The 18972-nt window shown below is 44.4% G+C and overlaps 1 protein-coding gene across 5 annotated transcripts in view; it reads right to left on the bottom strand.

Moving 5' to 3' along the window:
• ARHGAP24 (Rho GTPase activating protein 24) overlaps nt 1-18972 on the bottom strand; it is a 461665-nt gene that overhangs the window by 60926 nt on the left and 381767 nt on the right. For all 5 annotated transcript variants that reach the window (XM_081207048.1, XM_081207049.1, XM_081207050.1 and 2 more), the window contains one exon: nt 10200-10322. In XM_081207048.1, the coding sequence (XP_081063174.1) occupies nt 10200-10322 (123 nt within the window). The remainder of the gene's footprint in view (nt 1-10199; nt 10323-18972) is intronic.

Below are 18972 nucleotides of genomic sequence, written 5' to 3' on the forward strand. Positions count from 1 at the left end.
CCATGTTATTTCTACTTTCATGCTGAGTAATCAAAGCCTGTTTCTCTCATGTTTCAACAGCCATGGCAAAGAAGAAGAAAAAGTCACCTTTCAAATCCAACCAGGAAAGGAGTTTAACTGACCGACAAACATCTGGGGAATTGGATTTTGTTTCTGTTGTGTGTTTTTTTTTTACTAAAAATAAAAAAGGGCTGTGCTTACTTCTCTGTACATTTTCTATTTAATTTTTTTCATAAGCAATGTGAGCCCAGGAGAGTCTTTCTCTCTCAGCCCCCTGCCCCCACCGTGCTACTGCAAGTTTAATAAACCAGTTAATAATTTGCAGAGCTGCCTGTTCAGTAAGTTCTGCCGCTGCACAAGGCCTCCCAGAAAGCTGACTCCAAATATTAGAGCCGGAGTAGCCAACATGGTGCCCTTCAGATGCTGTTGGACTACCACTTAATAATAATAATAATAATAATAATAATAATAATAATAATAATAATAATAATAATAATTTATTTATACCCCACCCATCTGGCTGGGCTTCCCCAGCCACTCTGGGCGGCTTCCAAAAGAATATTAAAATACTATAATACATCAAACATTAAAAGCTTCCCTAAACAGGGCTGCCTTCAGATGTCTTCTAAAAGTCTGGTAGTTGTTTTTTCCTTTGACATCTGGTGGGAGGGCATTCCACAGGGAGGGCGCCACTACCGAGAAGGCCCTCTGCCTGGTTCCCTGTAACTTGGCTTCTCGCAGTGAGGGAACTGCCAGAAGGCCCTCGGTGCTGGACCTCAGTGTCCAGGCAGAACGGTGGGGGTGGAGACGCTCCTTCAGATATACTGGACCAAGGCCGTTTAGGGCTTTAAAGGTCAGCACCAACACTTTGAATTGTGCTCGGAAACGTACTTTGAGGATCATGGGCCATAAGGCTGATGGGAACTGTAGTCTGACAAATGTCAAGAGAGTATCACATTGCCCAAAGAACATGCACACACAGATCTTGTGTGTAGTGCTTTGAATACCAAACGATGGTACATGTATGCATTGAGTTTATTATTTCTTCTAGCACTTCCCTCAGCCTTCCGCTGCAAGCCCAATTTCACAAGTGACCTGCACAACATGTGACCCATCAAGGTCAAGTGCCGTCCGCCAAACAGCCATGGATGGCAACCCACAGCGGAAAGCTTGCTGTGTAAAAATGGGTGGTGGAAGAGGCTGGCTAGCTCCTGTCAGGCAACCAATAATACATGGGCTGTTCACCTTAGGACAAGGATGTGCTTCCCCCAGGTCTTGCTGGATCCCAACTCCCAGACGCCCCAACCAGCAAGGACAATAAGTCAGGGACGATGGGAGTTGCAGTCTCACAACATCTAGAAGGCCACTGGTTTTCCACCCCAGCATAACAGATCAAGTCGTACAGTTCCAGCTTAATTGTAGACGTGAAAAAATGTCAAAAGGCAGAACCTGTAGAGGATAAAGTGGCATCTTAAAAAACTCTGATGCATGCACACACAGAAAATAAGAATTTTCTTGCTGGATCAGCTCAAAGTCCATCTAGGACAGCAGTCTAAAGATGATTAGCTAAATGCCTCTGGACACTCATACGGACAGACGGCCTTCTCTGTTGTTTGTTCTCAGTATCTGTTATTTGGAAGCAAACAACTGGAGAAGAGGGGAACTAGCAGAAGGAAAGGAGGGATCTTGACATCAAGATCCAAAGCCCCACAGATGCCAACAATGCCTCTGCAATAATCTTACTGCCTCTGTATGCAAAAGTTGCATATAACATTCAAGGGCAATCGCCATGAATTGATCTATCTTCCATGAATTTTCCCAGTTGTTTTAAAAAGCCATCAAGGTCATCACCACATATAGTGGAGAATTTTGCATGTTTAATATGTGTTGTGTGAAAGAACAACTTCCTTTTCTTTGTCTTCATGCTACTGTCAACCATCTTAATTAAGGGAGGCTGCATTTGATCACAAGAGTGGGAATAAAATGTCTCTTTGCACTCTCACATGTATTTGGCCCACATGAATGGCATCGTTTTCTGCATTGTTTTTGATGCTTCCCCTCCGTTAAAATTAATTGCACGATTAATTGTGTTAGTCTTGGCCGTTGCAGAAAGCGAGATGAACAAAGTAAGTTTTAGCAGAAGCTGAACCGCAGCAGAAAGAGTGCTGAAAACGATGAAGTCAGGCTAGGGTTAAAATGTCTTCATACCAGATTTGTCTTCAGCCGTAATCACGCTGTCAAACAAATGCACATGCGCAGTAGAGGTATCAAGAAGACAAGTGGGAAGGCCACACAGGCCTTCCTGCACTTTCTCTGTTATTGCCACAAGCAGACCACAGTGATGCCCTGGTATGCCCAGCGGAGGACCTTAAGGTCCATAAACAGCAACACCCTAGAGGTCCCAGGCCCTAAGGAAGTTAGATTGGCTTCAACCAGAGCCAGGGCCTTTTCAACACTGGCTCCAGCCTGGTGGAACGCTCTGTCTCATGAGACCAGGGCCCTGCAGGATCTGATTTCTTTCCGCAGGGCCTGTAAGACAGAGTTGTTCCGCCTGGCCTTTGGCTTGGTATCAACTTGATCCCCTCCCCCTCTTTCTTTTTTCCCTTCTGTGATGCAACTCCTATTTGGGGACTTCCCTGGCTTTTTTCTGGCCCACATAGGACCAGTTTGGATAGTTGGCCTTGGTGAAGATTTGACATTTTCATCCCCAAAAAGTTTTTGATTTGAGTTTCCACTGAAATGAGGCTGCATTTTAATGTTGCACTTTAATCTTGTTTTTAAGTTGTATTTTAATCAGTTGTTTTTATACTTGGTGTTGGCCGCCCTGAGCCCAGTCTTGGCTGGGGAGGGTGGGGTATAAATAAAATAATAATTATTATTATTATTATTATTATTATTATTATTATTATTATTATTATCATTATTATTACTATTAGGCGGCAGGATGATGGCCCAGGCAGGTGGCATGTGCAGGCAGACCTGCAGAACATGTGAGCTTGTGACCCAAGCAGGCCTTTTTGGGCTCTCTCCGTCTCCACTGCCACCAGACCTGGGACAGGGGATGCAAGTAGGTGGCCTTGGAATCTGTTTGCAACAAGTGCTGAGGATAACTGAATTGGAAAATGCTTTTGGCAAGACACAAAACACGTAAGCAAGGTTAGCAAGCTCGGCCCCAAACAATGCTCACAAATTCAAAAGGAGTGGACCGCACAAGGAACAGATAAGCAAATACTTCAAAGCAGACTTTCCTTGTGCACTAGGATACTTTTTAATGTGCCTAATGAAAGTCAGGCCTTCTGCCAACAGTTACCCATTATAACAGAACTCTAAAAACCACTAAAAGCTTTTTGATTCAATACCTCTATTTGTATTGTGTTCAACCAATGGCTTTTCTCTACACTTCTCCAAGATGGTGACTCACAGTAAGTTGCTAAAAGGGCTCTGGGCATTTGAAGAGACATTGAGTGGGCCTAATTCTAAGCAACATATAAGCCTGGACTTTTCAGACATTATTCTAGGGCCAAACAAACATGTATTGCTTCTGTGATGCTTCTCCCAGCAAGTTCATTTTGCCTATGACACCTTGTGTTCTGGACGTAAAATTCAATACTACTAGCAAATCAAGTTCACCAACAGGTGGTGCCAGACAATCCTACCTTCATGAAGATGTAATATTAATTTCTCAATTGCACCTTGTGCTTCCACAGATCTATGGTCCTCAAAGGATGGGTTAAAGCCGCCACAAATATGCAGTAGCCACTTAGAATGTGGCCCCTTTTATGCATTGCTGTTTGGGACAATATATTATAAAGGAAAGGCAAAGTGATAGAGCACCTGCTTTGCATGCATAAGGTCGCAGGTTCCATCCTCGAAGCTGGGCTTGAAGTCAGTGTCAACCAGCTAACATCAGCTACGCTCTGAATAATAATAATAATAATAATAATAATAATAATAATAATAATAATAATAATAATAATAATAATAATTTATTTATACCCCGCCCATCTGGCTGGGTTTCCCCAGCCACTCTGGGTGGCTTTCAACAGAATGTTAAAATACAATAATCTATTACACATTAAAAGCTTCCCTAAACAGGGCTGCCTTCAGATGTCTTCTAAAAGTCTGGTAGTTGTTTTTCTTGTTGACATCTGGTGGGAGGGCGTTCCACAGGGCGGGTGTCACTACCGAGAAGGCCCTCTGCCTGGTTCCCTGTAACTTGGCTTATCACAATGAGGGAACCGCCAGAAGGCCCTCGGCACTGGACCTCAGTGTTCAGGTAGAACGATGGGGGTTTAGACCCTCCTTCAGGTATGCTGGACCTGCTTAGCAACTCCAGGCAGTAGCTGATTCCTGCCGAAAAGGCAAAGCTTGAAGTCGGTGCCAATCAGCTGATTGGCAGCATCTTCAAGCTCTGCTTGCATCAAATGGGATCTTCGAGCGATGCTGCCAAGGTAAAATGCCTTACCTGGCATCATTGTGAAATCAGATGACTGACCGGTAGGCAGCCCCATCTCTCTCTCTCTCTCTCTCTCTCTCTCTCTCTCTCTCTCTCTCTGTGTGTGTGTGTGTGTGTGTAGATGCTAAGGATCCATCTAACCCAACAGCCAAGTCTTATTCCCAACCTCTGGGCTATAGGACTGGAACTGAACTGGGAAGACTCAGATTCAAATTCCTGCTCAGCCATGAATCTTATGGGGTGACGCTGGGTGGGTGAGTTGCTCTCTGGTTAGCCTAACCTACATCCCAATATTTCACTGATGATAAAATGAGGAGTGAGAGCACACCATGCGCCATTGTTGCTACATTTCCTTGGAGGAGTTCAATGTGATGCACATGGTCCCCCATCCATTGTATCCCTGTTTAGGGAAGTTTTTAATGTTTGATGTATTGCGGTATTTTAATATTTTGTTGGAAGCCGCCCAGAGTGGCTGGGGAAGCCCAGCCAGATGGGCGGGGTATAAATAATATATTATTACAGTGGTACCTCAGGTTACATACACTTCAGGTTACAGACTCTGCTAATCGAGAAATAGTGCTTCAGGTTAAGAACTTTGCTTCAGGATGAGAACAGAAATCGTGCTTTGGCGGCGCGGCAGCAGCAGGAGGCTCCATTAGCTAAAGTGGTTCTTCAGGTTAAGAACAGTTTCAGGTTAAGTACGGACCTCCGGAACGAATTAAGTACTTAACCTTAGGTACCACTGTATTATTATTATTATTATTATTATTATTATTATTATTATTATTATTATTATTACACAGCAACCCTGTCAGGTAGGTCAGCCTGAGAGCGAGTGGCCCAAAGGAATGTGAACTTCTGGTCTTAGTGCTTTAACTGCATTTTTTTTAATATAAAAAAAACAAAACTGTATTAACTGTCATGTGTTTCAACCAGCTTGTTTTACTGTATATTTTAATTGAGGATGTTTTAGTGCTCTGATGGACTTATTACTGCGCATTTCAATTATGCATGTTTTTATAATCGATTTTATATAGTTGTAAACCACTTAGAAGGCATTTTGGCGTGCAAGCAGTACATTTAAAAATACATAAAGGATTTCATATGCTGCTGCCCTGAACTACTTCGTGGAAGAATGGGATAAAAATATAACAAAGAAGTCCTGGTTTTAATGACTGCCAGAAGCGCTGCATCTATTGCACCTTCTGGCAGAGCAAGGCACCAAATACTGGAAGGGGGCAGGGAGGGAGAGCAAGTTGCTGGAGGCCAGTGCACCAGGCTTCATTTACAAAACAAGCCTGACGCCCTCAGATGTGGTAGAAGAGGGGACTGCCCTACACTGATAGTGTTAAGACTCAACTGCCAATCCAGTTGGCTTACGTGTGTGAAATGAAGAGGATGCCATCTTGTACTTTGCTGCTGGCAGCAAAAATGCTTCAGGCCAGCCTTGAGGAATTGCACTGAGACTCGGCAACTTCATGGAAATCCCGACTAAAGAATTAGGGCAAGAGAAACTGATGGACTATGCAGAACTGGCAAAATAGACACATAAATTACGGGACAAGGATAACTGTGACTTTAAAGAGGAATGGGAACCTTTTAAGGTAAAGGTAAAGGGACCCCTGACCATTAGGTCCAGTCGTGGCCGACTCTGGGGTTGCGGTGCTCATCTCGCTTTATTGGCCGAGGGAGCTGGCGTGCAGCTTCCGGGTTATGTGGCCAGCATGGCTAAGCCGCTTCTGGCGAACCAGAGCAGCGCATGGAAACGCTGTTTACCTTCCCGCCGGAGCGGTACCTATTTATCTACTTGCACTTTGATATGCTTTCGAACTGCTAGGTTGGCAGGAGCTGGGACAGAGCAACGGGAGCTCACCCCGTTGCGGGGATTGGAACCACCGACCTTCTGATCGGCAAGTCCTAGGCTCTGTGATTTAACCCACAGCGCCACCTGCGTCCCCTGGGAACCTTTTACAAAGTATCTAAAGATGCAACAAAGTGAATTGGACTCCTTGGCAGGCTTTGAATAAACACTCACAAACTCTTTATTGATAAGAATCAGTTAGATAAATTAAGGACTTATACAATTCTGTAACATGCAGAGAATAGCATTTATAGAGAAACCAGAGATTGGAACTGAGGGAAGTCAGGGGCGGGGGGCGGGGAGGGGGGTTGTTTTATGTGAGAGAGGGGGGAAATGGGGGGGAATTAAGGATGATATGTTTTAAGATAATATGTTTTGTTGAATTACTTAATAATTTATTTATTTATTTAAAAAAAGAGACTCGGCAACTTCATTTTCCAGGGCCAGAAAACCCAATGAAACACCTACCCAAGTCAGCAAAGGGCTCCTCCAAACAACCTATATATCAAACATTAATCCTGATTTGCTTGCACAAAGCTTACATGGAGGTTAGATTATATCCACTCTTTCCTGAGCATTCATAGAATCATAGAATCATAGAATCACAGAATCATAGAATCATAGAGTTGGAAGAGACCACAAGGGCCATCGAGTCCAACCCCCTGCCAAGCAGGAAACACCATCAGAGCACTCCTGACATATGGTTGTCAAGCCTCTGCTTAAGGACCTCCAAAGAAGGAGACTCCACCACCCTCCTTGGCAGCAAATTCCACTGTCAAACAGCTCTTACTGTCAGGAAGTTCTTCCTAATGTTTAGGTGGAATCTTCCCTCGGATGTGTTTGCAGGGAGCTAGTAGTAGTAGTAGTAGTAGTAATAATAATAATAATAATAATAATAATAATAATAATAATAATAATAATAATAATTCATTATTTATATCCCACCCATCTGGCTGGGTTTCCCCAGCCACTCTGGGCGGCTCCCAACAGAATATTAAAACCACGATAAAACATCAAACATTAAAAACTTCCCTAAACAGGCTTGCCTTCAGATGTCACCCAAAAGTCAGATAGTTGTTTATTTCCTTGACAGCTGATGGGAGGGCATTCCACAAGGTGGGTACCAGTACTGAGAAGACCCTCTACCTGGTTCCCTGTAACCTCACTTCTCGCAGGGAGGGAACCGCCAGAAGGCTCTCGGCGCTGGAGCTTATCCAACACTGAGCACTCCTTCTGGTTCGAGTGGGGGCTGTTTATCCATCCTGCAAATCATGTGCTCATTCTACACTTTTCAATGCATTTTGCTGTCACTTTCCTAACTGCAAAATGTATATTTCTTCTTAAACGTGGATGTGTTGCTCTAGGGAAACTGTGCTTTAATCCACTTTAATTGTACAAGCCTAAATTTCCCAGTATGCCTGTTATGTACTAAGCTTGGATCCTAGAACAATAGACAAGCAGGATCCTAGAATGCAACAACTGATTGGCTTGCAGGAAAAGACCAATCAGGCTCCAGGAGGAAGTTAATCAGCCTATTAGGCTGGTAGGATTGTAGAATGCAACAACTGATTGGCTTGGAGGAAAGACCAATCAGGCTCCAGGAGGAAGTTAATCAGCCTATTAGGCTGGTAGGATTGTAGAATGCAACAACTGATTGGCCTGCAAGAAAAGACCAGTCAGGCTCCAGGAGGGAAGCAGAATCAGCCAATCAGATGGAACTCATTGTGTAAATAATGTATATAAAAGCCTGAGGTTTGGGGGGCAATTCAATCACTGTATTACAAGCTGCAATAAAGAGCATGAAATCACTACAGGACTCCAAGTATATTTCAATGCCGTAGAATCCCTCCTGTGAAATCCTGCCTGTCTGGAGACTCCCCCCAAACGCACAGAATGGGCTGCTAGCAACACCCCCCCCCTAAGAAACGAGTCATACTGCATACTGAACCAGAAAGGAATCGCTTCCACCGAGCCTGAGAACTACAGCAAGAATCTGACCTTCTGGGGAGAATTTAAGTTATTAAACTCTCAGCTGTAGGTCATTGCTGCTGGAGTGTAACATTCTTTGGGGTGTGGGGGCTTTTTCTGCACAGACATCAGATTCCTAGCAGAAGAGTGGAATGTATTTCGCATGTGTTTTGGACCTCCTTCAGCTGGTGTCTTCCCGCCTCTGCCTCCCGAGAGCATCCAAGACACAGCTGCAGACACATCGAAAGGTAGTACTGGGCAGGGCTCCAGTTGAAACGGTGCCATAGGAAAGGACCACCAGCCAAGGGCTGAAATCCCCTTCCTAAGCAAAACTTCATAGCCTTTAAATGCCGGGTAGGGAGTGTGCATGTTGTGCTGATCCCCATGGAGGCTCTGTTAACAATGATAATTTCCTACAGCCCCCCTGGGGTCTAATTGATAAGTGGAGAGGGTGATTTCCCAACAGTAAACATAGTTTTTCAGCTGCAACTCTGCTCTCCTCCTCTGCTCCAAAAACAATACAAAGCAAAGCCGCTGAACTGCCAGACATTTATTTTCACAGCTAAACATCACTGGGAGCAAGCCAGAAATCTCTGTTTTATTTACTTTGACTCAGATGCTCTATCTAGCCTCGTGGAATAGCCAGCACGCAAGCGGGAGTCCTTCCTTCTTGAAACCAGTTGGCTGCTACTGGGAGGTCAGGTCGCAAAATGCAGAACCACATGGCTGGATGCAGACCTCTTCTTCCAAATGATACTTATACAACCCTGGAAACGGACGTGTTTTATTTATATCCCGCCTGCCTCCCAGTGAAGGACCAAGGAGGCTCACCACAGAAATTAAAACAGATACAATTAAAAGTAAAAGCTAAAGGACCCCTGACAGTTAAGTCCAGTCACAGACAACTCTGGGGTTGTGGCGCTCATCTCGCTTTACAGGCCAAGGGAGCCGGCATTTGTCCACAGACAGTTTTTCTGGGTCATGTGGCCAGCATGACTAAGCCGCTTCTGGTGCAATGCAACACCAAAACCAGAGCAGCGCACGGAAATGCCGTTTATCTTCCTGCCGGAGTGGTACCTATTTATCTACTTGCACTTTTTTGACGTGCTTTCAAACTGCTAGGTGGGTAGGAGCTGGGACCGAGCAACGGGAGCTCACCCCATTGCGGGGATTCGAACTGCCGACCTTCTGATCGGCACGCCCAAGAGACTCAGAGGTTTAGACCACAGCGCCACCTTAGTTGACGATACAATTAAAAGCACACAATAAACCTAAACAAGAAAAAGCAATTAAACAAGTAACCCTAGTAAAAGCACCGAAAACACTTAAAACCATTCAAAAGCATGCGCACGCGTGACATTCAGCCTCAGAAGATGTTGCCACAACAGCCAGTTAGCGGCCCAAGGTCTATTGCAAGAAAAAAGGCTATGCTTGCTGGCAAATGTCTACAATTTTATTAACATCCATCTACAACTTCACTAGCATCTCTCGGCAATATAGAACAAGCAAATACATGGCATCCAAATAAGTATGCCCCATTTTCTAGATTGCAGAGGAATATATACTTGGAAGCTAGTTTTGTACGTGTAGAAGTGAGCTGTAGCAATGCAATCTCTAGTGAAGTGGTTTACTGGCTGCAGCACCACAAACCTCTTGCACACACGGAATCAAATGAGAGCAGCTATTTTTCTCTGCCAAACGCCGGAGTTCTGCAATCCATTTGATTCATTTCACTTCCCCTTCCTCATTGCTGCGAGACTCTCTGTCTGCTCCTCATCAAAATAGAACCATAGAATCTTAGAGCTGGAAGGGACCCAAGGGACATCTATTCCAACCCCATGCAATGCAGGGAATAAGCCACGTGTATAATATAAAACAAGTGAATAAATTTGCGTATGTTACAGAAGTACTCACCTCCTCCAAAAGGTGCCCATATAACCCTGCGGATAGACTTCACCCAGTCCTCCATGTCATTCTGAGTGCTTGCCATAAGGAGGTATGTTTCATGGTTTGCTGTCATCCGCTCTCTGTCTCCGCCTATGAGAGAAGAGGGAACCTGCATTAAGGAACACTCGCACTTTGCAACCCAAATTCTCCTATGCAATCCAAAGTGGGTAGCAGTATGGTGTAGTGGTTAGAGTGTTGGACTAGAACCTGGGAGACCAGTCTCCAAATCCCCACTTAGGCCCCATCTGCACTCTGTGGGGAGTGGTGGCTCCCTACAGGGCAGATGAGTCCTCAGTCATGAACCTCACTGGGTGACACTGGGCCAGTCAGTGACTCTCAGTCTAACCTACCTCACAGGGTTGTTGTGAAAATGCAATGAGGAGGGGGAGAGTCATTTACACCACCTTGAGCTTCTTGGAGGGAGTGTGGGATATAAATATAATAAGGTAAAGGTAAAGGGACCCCTGACCATTAGGTCCAGTCGTGGCCGACTCTGGGGTTGTGGCACTCATCTCACTTTATTGGCCGAGGGAGCCAGCGTACAGCTTCCGGGTCGTGTGGCCAGCATGACTAAGCCGCTTCTGGCGAACCAGAGCAGTGCACAGAAACACCGTTTACCTTCCCGCCGGAGCAGTACCTATTTATCTACTTGCACTTCGTGCTTTCAAACTGCTAGGTTGGCAGGAATAAATGTAATAAATAAAAACAAAAATAACAGAAGCAGAATATCGCATATAAGAAAGTACAGATATAATAATAGAATTGTAGAATGGGGAAGGCATCCCAAGAGTTATCTAGTTCAATCCTTTGCAATGCAGAAATCTTTTGCCCAGTGTGGGGCTCAAACCCACAACCTTGAGATTAAAAGTCTCATGTTCTAACCACTGAGCTAATCCCAAATTCAGATAGCAGAGTTCATTAAGAACAGATTAAACTTCTCATAATATGAAAAATACACTTTAAAAAGTAGCAAACAAACAAACAAGAAAACAAGAAAACTCTTTTGGTTTTGCTGCAAGAAGCTATCACAGCGCCCTATCTGGAAATGAAATCTGTGGGGTTCTCAGCCCCCTTTGGCTTAAATACTAGTGTGTGTGTGTGTGTGTGTGTGTGTGTGTGTGTGTGTTTCAATCTGGAGGTGGAAAAAAGGTGGTGATTGTGGTGGTGAAAGTGATGTTGCATATAATGAAACTTCTATTACATATAATGAAACTTCACATATTTAGGTCGCTCCAAAATGGAAGATATTGGAGTACCCCAAGCATTTGCCCATGTATTTGCACAGAAAATAGCCGATCTTTTTGAAAGGAGATTGCAGTGCACAACCAAACTATTATTACTGTATAATTATAGGATTATTGTATAATCTTATAAAGTTATATAATCTTGGAAGGGGCATGGCTGCAATGACCATGAAGAGACCCTGCACTTCTGAATTTGGACTTTGTAATTTACAAAGCAGTTCTCTATGCCTTGGAAGCTAGGAAGATTAGGGCGAAAGAATTAGATAAACCCCCCGCAAAGGGGACTCAGAGATTTAATTTGTATATTTTATATGAGAATTACCTCTTACCCTATGTAACAAAGCATTTTAGTAGACTTGACGCTGGCCGCTAGCCATGTCCTTTGGCTAGTGCAATAAAGTTTATGGTGGTGACTTCTGAATTTGCCACTACACAATGACTGAAACTGCAAAAGGTATTTGTGATTTAGCTAACATCTGTGTCCCAGCATCATGCACAAGGTAGCAACCGATGAGCAGGAACTAAGCACTCACTGAAGTCCCATACATGGAACACACTCAGTATTGAGGAAATTGGTTTCAGAGTCATCTTAAGACTCACCGTAAATGCACTTCATGAAATGAGTAAACAAATGCCATTCCCAGAAAAGAATAAACCATTAATGGCTGGGGCCCTCCTGAGGGGTGATTTACAGATTCTACAGCAATATCCTGCTCTGTCATCCTACAGTTCTGCCAGGAACATCGGCCGGCAATGACTCCAAATGATAGCTGCTTCAAATGCATTCCTGACAAAGAGGAAAGCACTATTGGCCACTAAACGGCTCCTTTTACTCAGCACTTAATCTCCGCGAATGGAGGTGGTGTCCAATTTTTCGACCCTCTGATGTCTGTTCGGTTGGGTGCTACGCAGCAGAATGGTACTGGCACTTCATATTTATAACCTGGGCAGAAAACGCAACGATTCTGGCAAATCCCTACCAGGCACCGTGTATATTCTTCTACTTACAAAAAGCCGGTTGTATTCACACAGCTACAAAAAGGTACATGTGTGGCTATGAGTCCTGAGAGCAGCCATGTGGAGATGCAATCATCCCTGGCAGAATTTCTGAAACAGCGCTCATGCCTTTTGATGCTGCGACAGCAGTGTTATGCACAGTTTAGTAGCTCAAACCACAGGATACGGCAAGTACTCCTTATGGCACTGCAATGTGGTGAAACAACTAGAAAGCATAGCATAACAAAGTAGTGCGCCAAATTGCAGCCCAGAGCCCATAAGTGGCATGCAGACCCATGCGCCTTGTTCAGGGATGGCACATCCCATTTCTCTGCTTGAGGAGAAAAGCCCACATTGGCTCAGGACCGCATACCTCAAGGACAGCCTCTTTCCATATGAGCCTATTCGGACTCATTTTCTGAGGCCCTCCTTTGTGTGCCTCGTCCTCGAGAGGTCCGGAGTGTGGCAACACGAGAACGGGGCCTTCTCTGCAGTGGCTCCCCGTCTGTGGAATGCTCTCCCCAGGGAAGCTCACCTGGCGCCTTCATTACACACCTTTAGGCACCAGGCAAAAATGTTCCATTTTAACCAGGCCTTTGCCTGACCTGATCTACATCCCATACCCATACCCTTTAAAATGTGGCTCTTTTGGGGGGCTGGTGTTATTGTTTTTATTTTTATTTTATATATTGTGATCTTTTTTTGTGAACTGCCCTGAGACATCTGGGTATAGGGCAGTTGTTTAGTCGTTTAGTCGTGTCCGACTCTTTGTGACCCCCTGGACCAGAGCACGCCAGGCACTCCTGTCTTCCACTGCTTCCCGCAGTTTGGTCAAACTCATGCTGGTAGCTTCGAGAACACTGTCCAACCAATAGGGCAGTACATAAATTCAATAAATAAAAAGGAATGGATGAATAAACTTTTGTGGCTAATAGCAGCTTGGGAGGGTTTCTTTTTTTAAGTATTGCAGCTGGATAGGGAAGTGTGACTACGTGTTCAACTTGATAGAGGACCGTCCTCTGTTTGAAGGGGGTCCTCTGTTTGAAGGTCTGTCTGGTCCAAGTCTAGTTTAAAGGGAAAGTTGCTAAGAAGGGGCCTGGAAGTTGGACATCAACAGTTGCACACAGGTCACCTGGTTACAGTCTTCCCCATTATGGTGAGATGCATCAGGTGTCTATTTAAATTTTAGCAATCATGTCCATATACTTCTAAATTAGCACACACAGTTTTAATGCAAATATGTGACCTCACCTGTCTTCATTTTTTTGGTGATGTGTCTCCTCTTTGTTTGACCATGCATAATTGGCCCTAAGTGCTCACTGGAAGGACAGATCGTGAAGCTGAGGCTCCAATACTTTGGCCACCTCATGAGAAGAGAAGACTCCCTGGAAAAGACCCTGATGTTGGGAAAGATTGAGGGCACAAGGAGAAGGGGACGACAGAGGACGAGATGGTTGGACAGTGTTCTCAAAGCTACCAGCATGAGTTTGACCAAACTGCGGGAAGCAGTGGAAGACAGGAGTGCCTGGCGTGCTCTGGTCCAGGGGGTCACAAAAAGTCGGACGCAACTAAACGACTAAACAACAACGAAGTTAAAGCTCCTCTCTCTGTGTGCTGCTGCTTCAGTGAAAACATCTCTCTGTGCCTATTATTAACAATGTAGTTGCTAATGGCTCTTCCCGCATGATGTCAAAATTGACCCTGAAACACTATTTTTTCCCTGGTTGCTAGGTCAGTTTCAGTTCCTGCATCCAGAACCTCTTTGCTTCCCAGAATCCCAGCCTCTTTATCCAGGGCCTCTTTTTTTGGTTACAACGATCCTTCAGCACAGTGCAAATGAAGAGAGGTATTGGGTGCAATTTCTTTGCTAATTTCCATCCCACTGAAGGACAGCTGTGCATGAGACCACTGTATTTTAATACTTTGTTGGAAACCGCCCAGAGTGGCTGGGGAAACCCAGCCAGATGAGCGGGGTATAAATAATAAATTATTATTATTATGAGCTGGGAATTACTAAAACTCTTTCTATAATTTTTCCTGCTGAAGACTTCTGTGGAATCCAAATGCTTGCATATCTTTACTTTCAATAAGAATTTGGTCCAAGATGGGGTCGAGGAAAAGAAACATTTCTATGTTCTCCGTGCCGTTAAGCCTTGTTTGGTACAATGCTTGGATTCATCAAAGAAAACTGCAGACGTCACTAAGAAATTTGGAATGAAGGGGCGTAACTGACCTGTCCTCTATTGCTCCCTTCTCTGCAAAGAGGAATTATATTCTTTCTCCCACCCTTAACCCTGAAAAATGGTTTATAAGTAACTCATTCCAGCTGCTTATCCTCTCTCTTGCAAACTCAGATGCACTCCAATGGTTCAGTAAATAGCAAGTGGAGAGCTGGTGTGCTTCTTGAGCAATGCTGACTCTGACCAGCTCGGCGTACTTTTGCGCAACCAGCTGGCACCGCTCAGATGTGAGCAAAAGTATTTGAGGATCTCCTGCCAAGCAAATGAAAAAGCACAACCATAGACATCAATGGAAGTACAATACCAAAGGTGACATGGAGAAACCTTTACCTGCATTCGCAATATTGCACTTTAGATACAATATTCGCAATAAAAAAATTCCTTTCAGTAGCACCTTAAAGACCAACTAAGTTAGTTCTTGGTATGAGCTTTCATGTGCATGCACACTTCTTCAGTTAGGAAGATCGCAATATTGTACTTTAGATACAACATTCGCAATATTGTACTTTAGATACCCTGTGCACTGAACAAGAGGAACTTGTTGAAATGAGCATGGGCTTGTTTCTCAATTTGTCAAGCCCAAACAGCTTCCTTGCATTTTTCCCTCCTGCTGTTAAGCGCACATAGGGAGAAAGTAAATCCTTGTCTAATTTTTAAAACAAAATCGAGCATGATTTTTACCTGCCTGAAAAGGACATGTTTGTGTGTTCTTTGAAGGGACTGACAGGGAATAAAGGGGTCTTCTGGCAGCTTAAAGGTGATTTGTTGTTGCATAAGCTGTTTGTGAACTGAAGTCCACTTCGTCAGCTGCAAATACAGTGGTATCTTGGTTTTAGTACTTAATTCATTCCGGAGGTCCGAACTTAACCTGAAACTGTTCTTAACCTGAAGCACCACTTTAGCTAATGGGGCCTCCTGCTGCTGCCATGCCGCCGGAGCATGATTTCTGTTCTCATCCTGAAGCAAAGTTCTTAACCTGAAGCACAATTTCTGGGTTAGCGGAGTCTGTAACCTGAAACGTATATAACCTGAACCGTATGTAACCTGAGGTACCACTGTAAAGGGCTTGGCAGATTATATACCTATCCCTGTGCATATGAATCCAGGAATATTGAAGAAGAAAATTTCAAACAGTAGAGCCAAAAGGCTGTGGAATTACAGACTGGCATTTCTAGGCAAAGCTCAAATAGACCCGGTGACCATTTGCTAATATAAAAATGGGTGATGATGCCCCATCTTGCTCTCCACCACCTCACCCAAAGCTGCTCCCCCTCTGAGGTATTTCAGATAACAATAATAATATAATAAGTATTTATTATTTATACCCTGCCCATCTGGCTGGGTTTCCCCAGCCACTCTGGGTGTCTCCCAACAGAATATTAAAAATACGATAAAGCATCAAACATTAAAAACTTCCCTGAACAGGGCTGCTTTCAGCTGTCTTCTAAAAGTCTGATAGTTCCTTATTGCCTTGACATCTGATGGGAGGGTGTTCCACAGGGCAGGTGCCACTACCGAGAAGGCTCTCTGCCTGGTTCCCTGTAACCTCACTTCTTGTAGTGAGGGAACTGCCAAATGGCCCTCAGAGCTGGACCTCAGTGTCTGGGCTGAACAATGGGGGTGGAGACGCTCCTTCGGGTATACTAGGCCAAGGCCGTTTAGGGCTTTAAAGCTCAGCAGATCCAAGCATATAAAGTAAAACATGCATCTAGAATTGGGTAGGGAAAACTTTGAGATATTGTATTGTGGGGGAGGGGAGCTGAGCAAGCCAGGGAAGGGGTTGAAGTCTCGTCTGCCACTGCCCCACTTGCTCCCTGTTTGCTTTAGCAAGGCTTTAGTTTTGAAGTTTTCTTACACATGAACTGTTCCACGTCACTGAGCCCCCCTAGGAACCCCTATTCTTCCCCCCCCTTACATAACCTTAATTGTGATGACCTTGAGCCATCAAGACTGAAGGGTCATTCAGAATGTGTCATCTTCCACCTACAGGTGAGTTTTGATGCCAATAGAGAGCTGTTTAACATTTCGCCTGGAAGGCACACCGGCTCCTGCAGGCGTTCTGAAATTTGTCTGGTTAATATTGTAAGGTATTTTCATTCGCGGCTCTCGCTGTTCCTGGCCTGCTTTATTGATTTATTGCACTTGTAATTTTGCTGCTGGATTGTTTTGACACTGATATTGTTTTTCTGATTTTATGGTGTTAGGGAAACCCTCGGAGGAGAATTTGGGAGAGAAATTGAGGGAGATAAATTAAGAAAATGGTGATGAAATACCCTGCCCCTTCTGGCAATAGGCTTGCATCCATTGCTGCATAATCCTAAAGAAACAGCCCCCCCCCCGCCAAAATATGCATTGTCCTTTATCTTTCTTCTGCATGGCAGCCATGCCCTTCTGCTTCCCAGGAATATTATTTTGCCCAAGATAACAGGGCTGTACCATTTCAGAGCAAGCCTACGATTAATTTTTCTTGACATCGCAGACGCAATAGTTGCAGCAAGAATCCATAGCTCATTTTTCAGGCCTTTTGCTGTTCTGACCCTCAAGCTATCGCCTCTGCTGAACAAGACCTTCTAGAGAAATACAACTGCTCAGCTGCTATTTCTTCCAACATGCACCTCTGCAGCTTGGGTTTTCTCTGTCTGTGAGAGGCTTGCAAATTAGACCTGCTACAGAGAGGTAAAGGGAAAGGGACCCCTGACCATTAGGTCCAGTTGCGGATGACTCTGGGGTTGCAGTGCTCATCTCGCTTTATTGGCCAAGAGAGCCAGTGTACAGCTTCCAGATCATGTGGCCAGCATGACTAAGCCGCTTCTGGCAAACCAGAACAGCGCACGGAAATGCCGTTTACCTTCCTGCCGGAGCAGTACCTATTTATCTACTTGCACTTTGACGTGCTTTCGAACTGCTAGGTTGGCAGGAGCAGGGACCGAGCAACGGGAGCTCACCCCATCATGGGGATTCGAACCGCTGACCTTCTGATCGGCAAGTCCTAGGCTCTGTGGTTTAACCCACAGCGCCACCCTTACAGAGAGGTATCAATATAGAATTTGGGGTCTAGCGTTGCTTCCTTGGTGACATTTCAGTGACCACCCTATCTTGGAATCAAGCCTGGGGTGGGGAGCACTGAAAGAAAATCTAGGTATACCCTGATGCTTAGAGTAACCACTTACCCATGTAGCCAAAAAAGTGGGAATGCACCATCAAAAAATTAGAAGACATAGATTTGCATAAAATCTAGCCCAGTAGGAACCCAGTGCTCAATGTCCTGGGCATGTTGACTGAACTTGATAGGAGGGGAGACCAAAAACATGACAGAAGAGGAAATGGGATAGAGTGGCTCAAATATGAAGGCAGAGCCAGAAGTATAAATATTTAAAGGATCTATTCATTCACTCTCTTGCCAGCTAGTGTCCACCTGTTCTCTTTCTCTTTGACAGACCAGTGACAACCTATTCACTCAGCCTGGGCACCCTACTGCACGAGAAGGAAGTGATTTGGAGGTTCCCACCCCACGTATATTTTGTGGCAGAGTTCCACCTGCATAAACTAATAATAACAACTTCATGCTGTGGGATTCATCCCTCGGGTTTCCAAGCAGCAGCCCACATATCAGACCCAGACTTGTTTCGCTTCGGCAAAGCGACAGCATTGTGTGGCTTCAGACCATGTCCTCGATGAACACATCTGTTCCCCCGATATCCTGCCCTTGCAGATGATGACATGTTCCAGACTGCAACTGTGCTATCATCAGAAAGGAGAAAGTGATGTCCTTTCAGAGCAGGCAACTTGAGAAGGCATTGTGCCGAAAAACAGAGCCCACAAGCGCATTAAAAAGTCAAGGTGTTAAGCATGCAGAAAATATTCAAGAAACATTTCATAAGGTCAGCAGGGGCCCAAATGCCAGCAATTTGCCCTTATAAATGAAAGGCAAAGAGAGAGGGATGGAGCCCTGAAAAGGCCAGGAGTATTTCTGGAGCACAATTAAAAATAAATACATTCTTAAATGGGGACGGTCCCCCAGACACACAAAAGAACACCCCCCCTAAAAAAAACCCCTCACCCCACTGGAATATTTTCTGGTATCTTTTGATTTGCAAACATACTATCTCCTTGAGAACGTCTCTAAAGTTATGGGCTTGTAATAAATTACTTACAAGAAGGTGATAGAAGCTGAAAATGTGTTTTAAATGTTATACTGAATTTTAATACTATTTTGTAGGTTAGTCCAAATGTATTCAATCCTATAAACTTTAATAAAAG

The sequence above is a fragment of the Podarcis bocagei genome (genome assembly GCF_964188305.1).
Source record: "Podarcis bocagei genome assembly, chromosome: 9".
Lineage (NCBI taxonomy): Eukaryota > Metazoa > Chordata > Lepidosauria > Squamata > Lacertidae > Podarcis > Podarcis bocagei.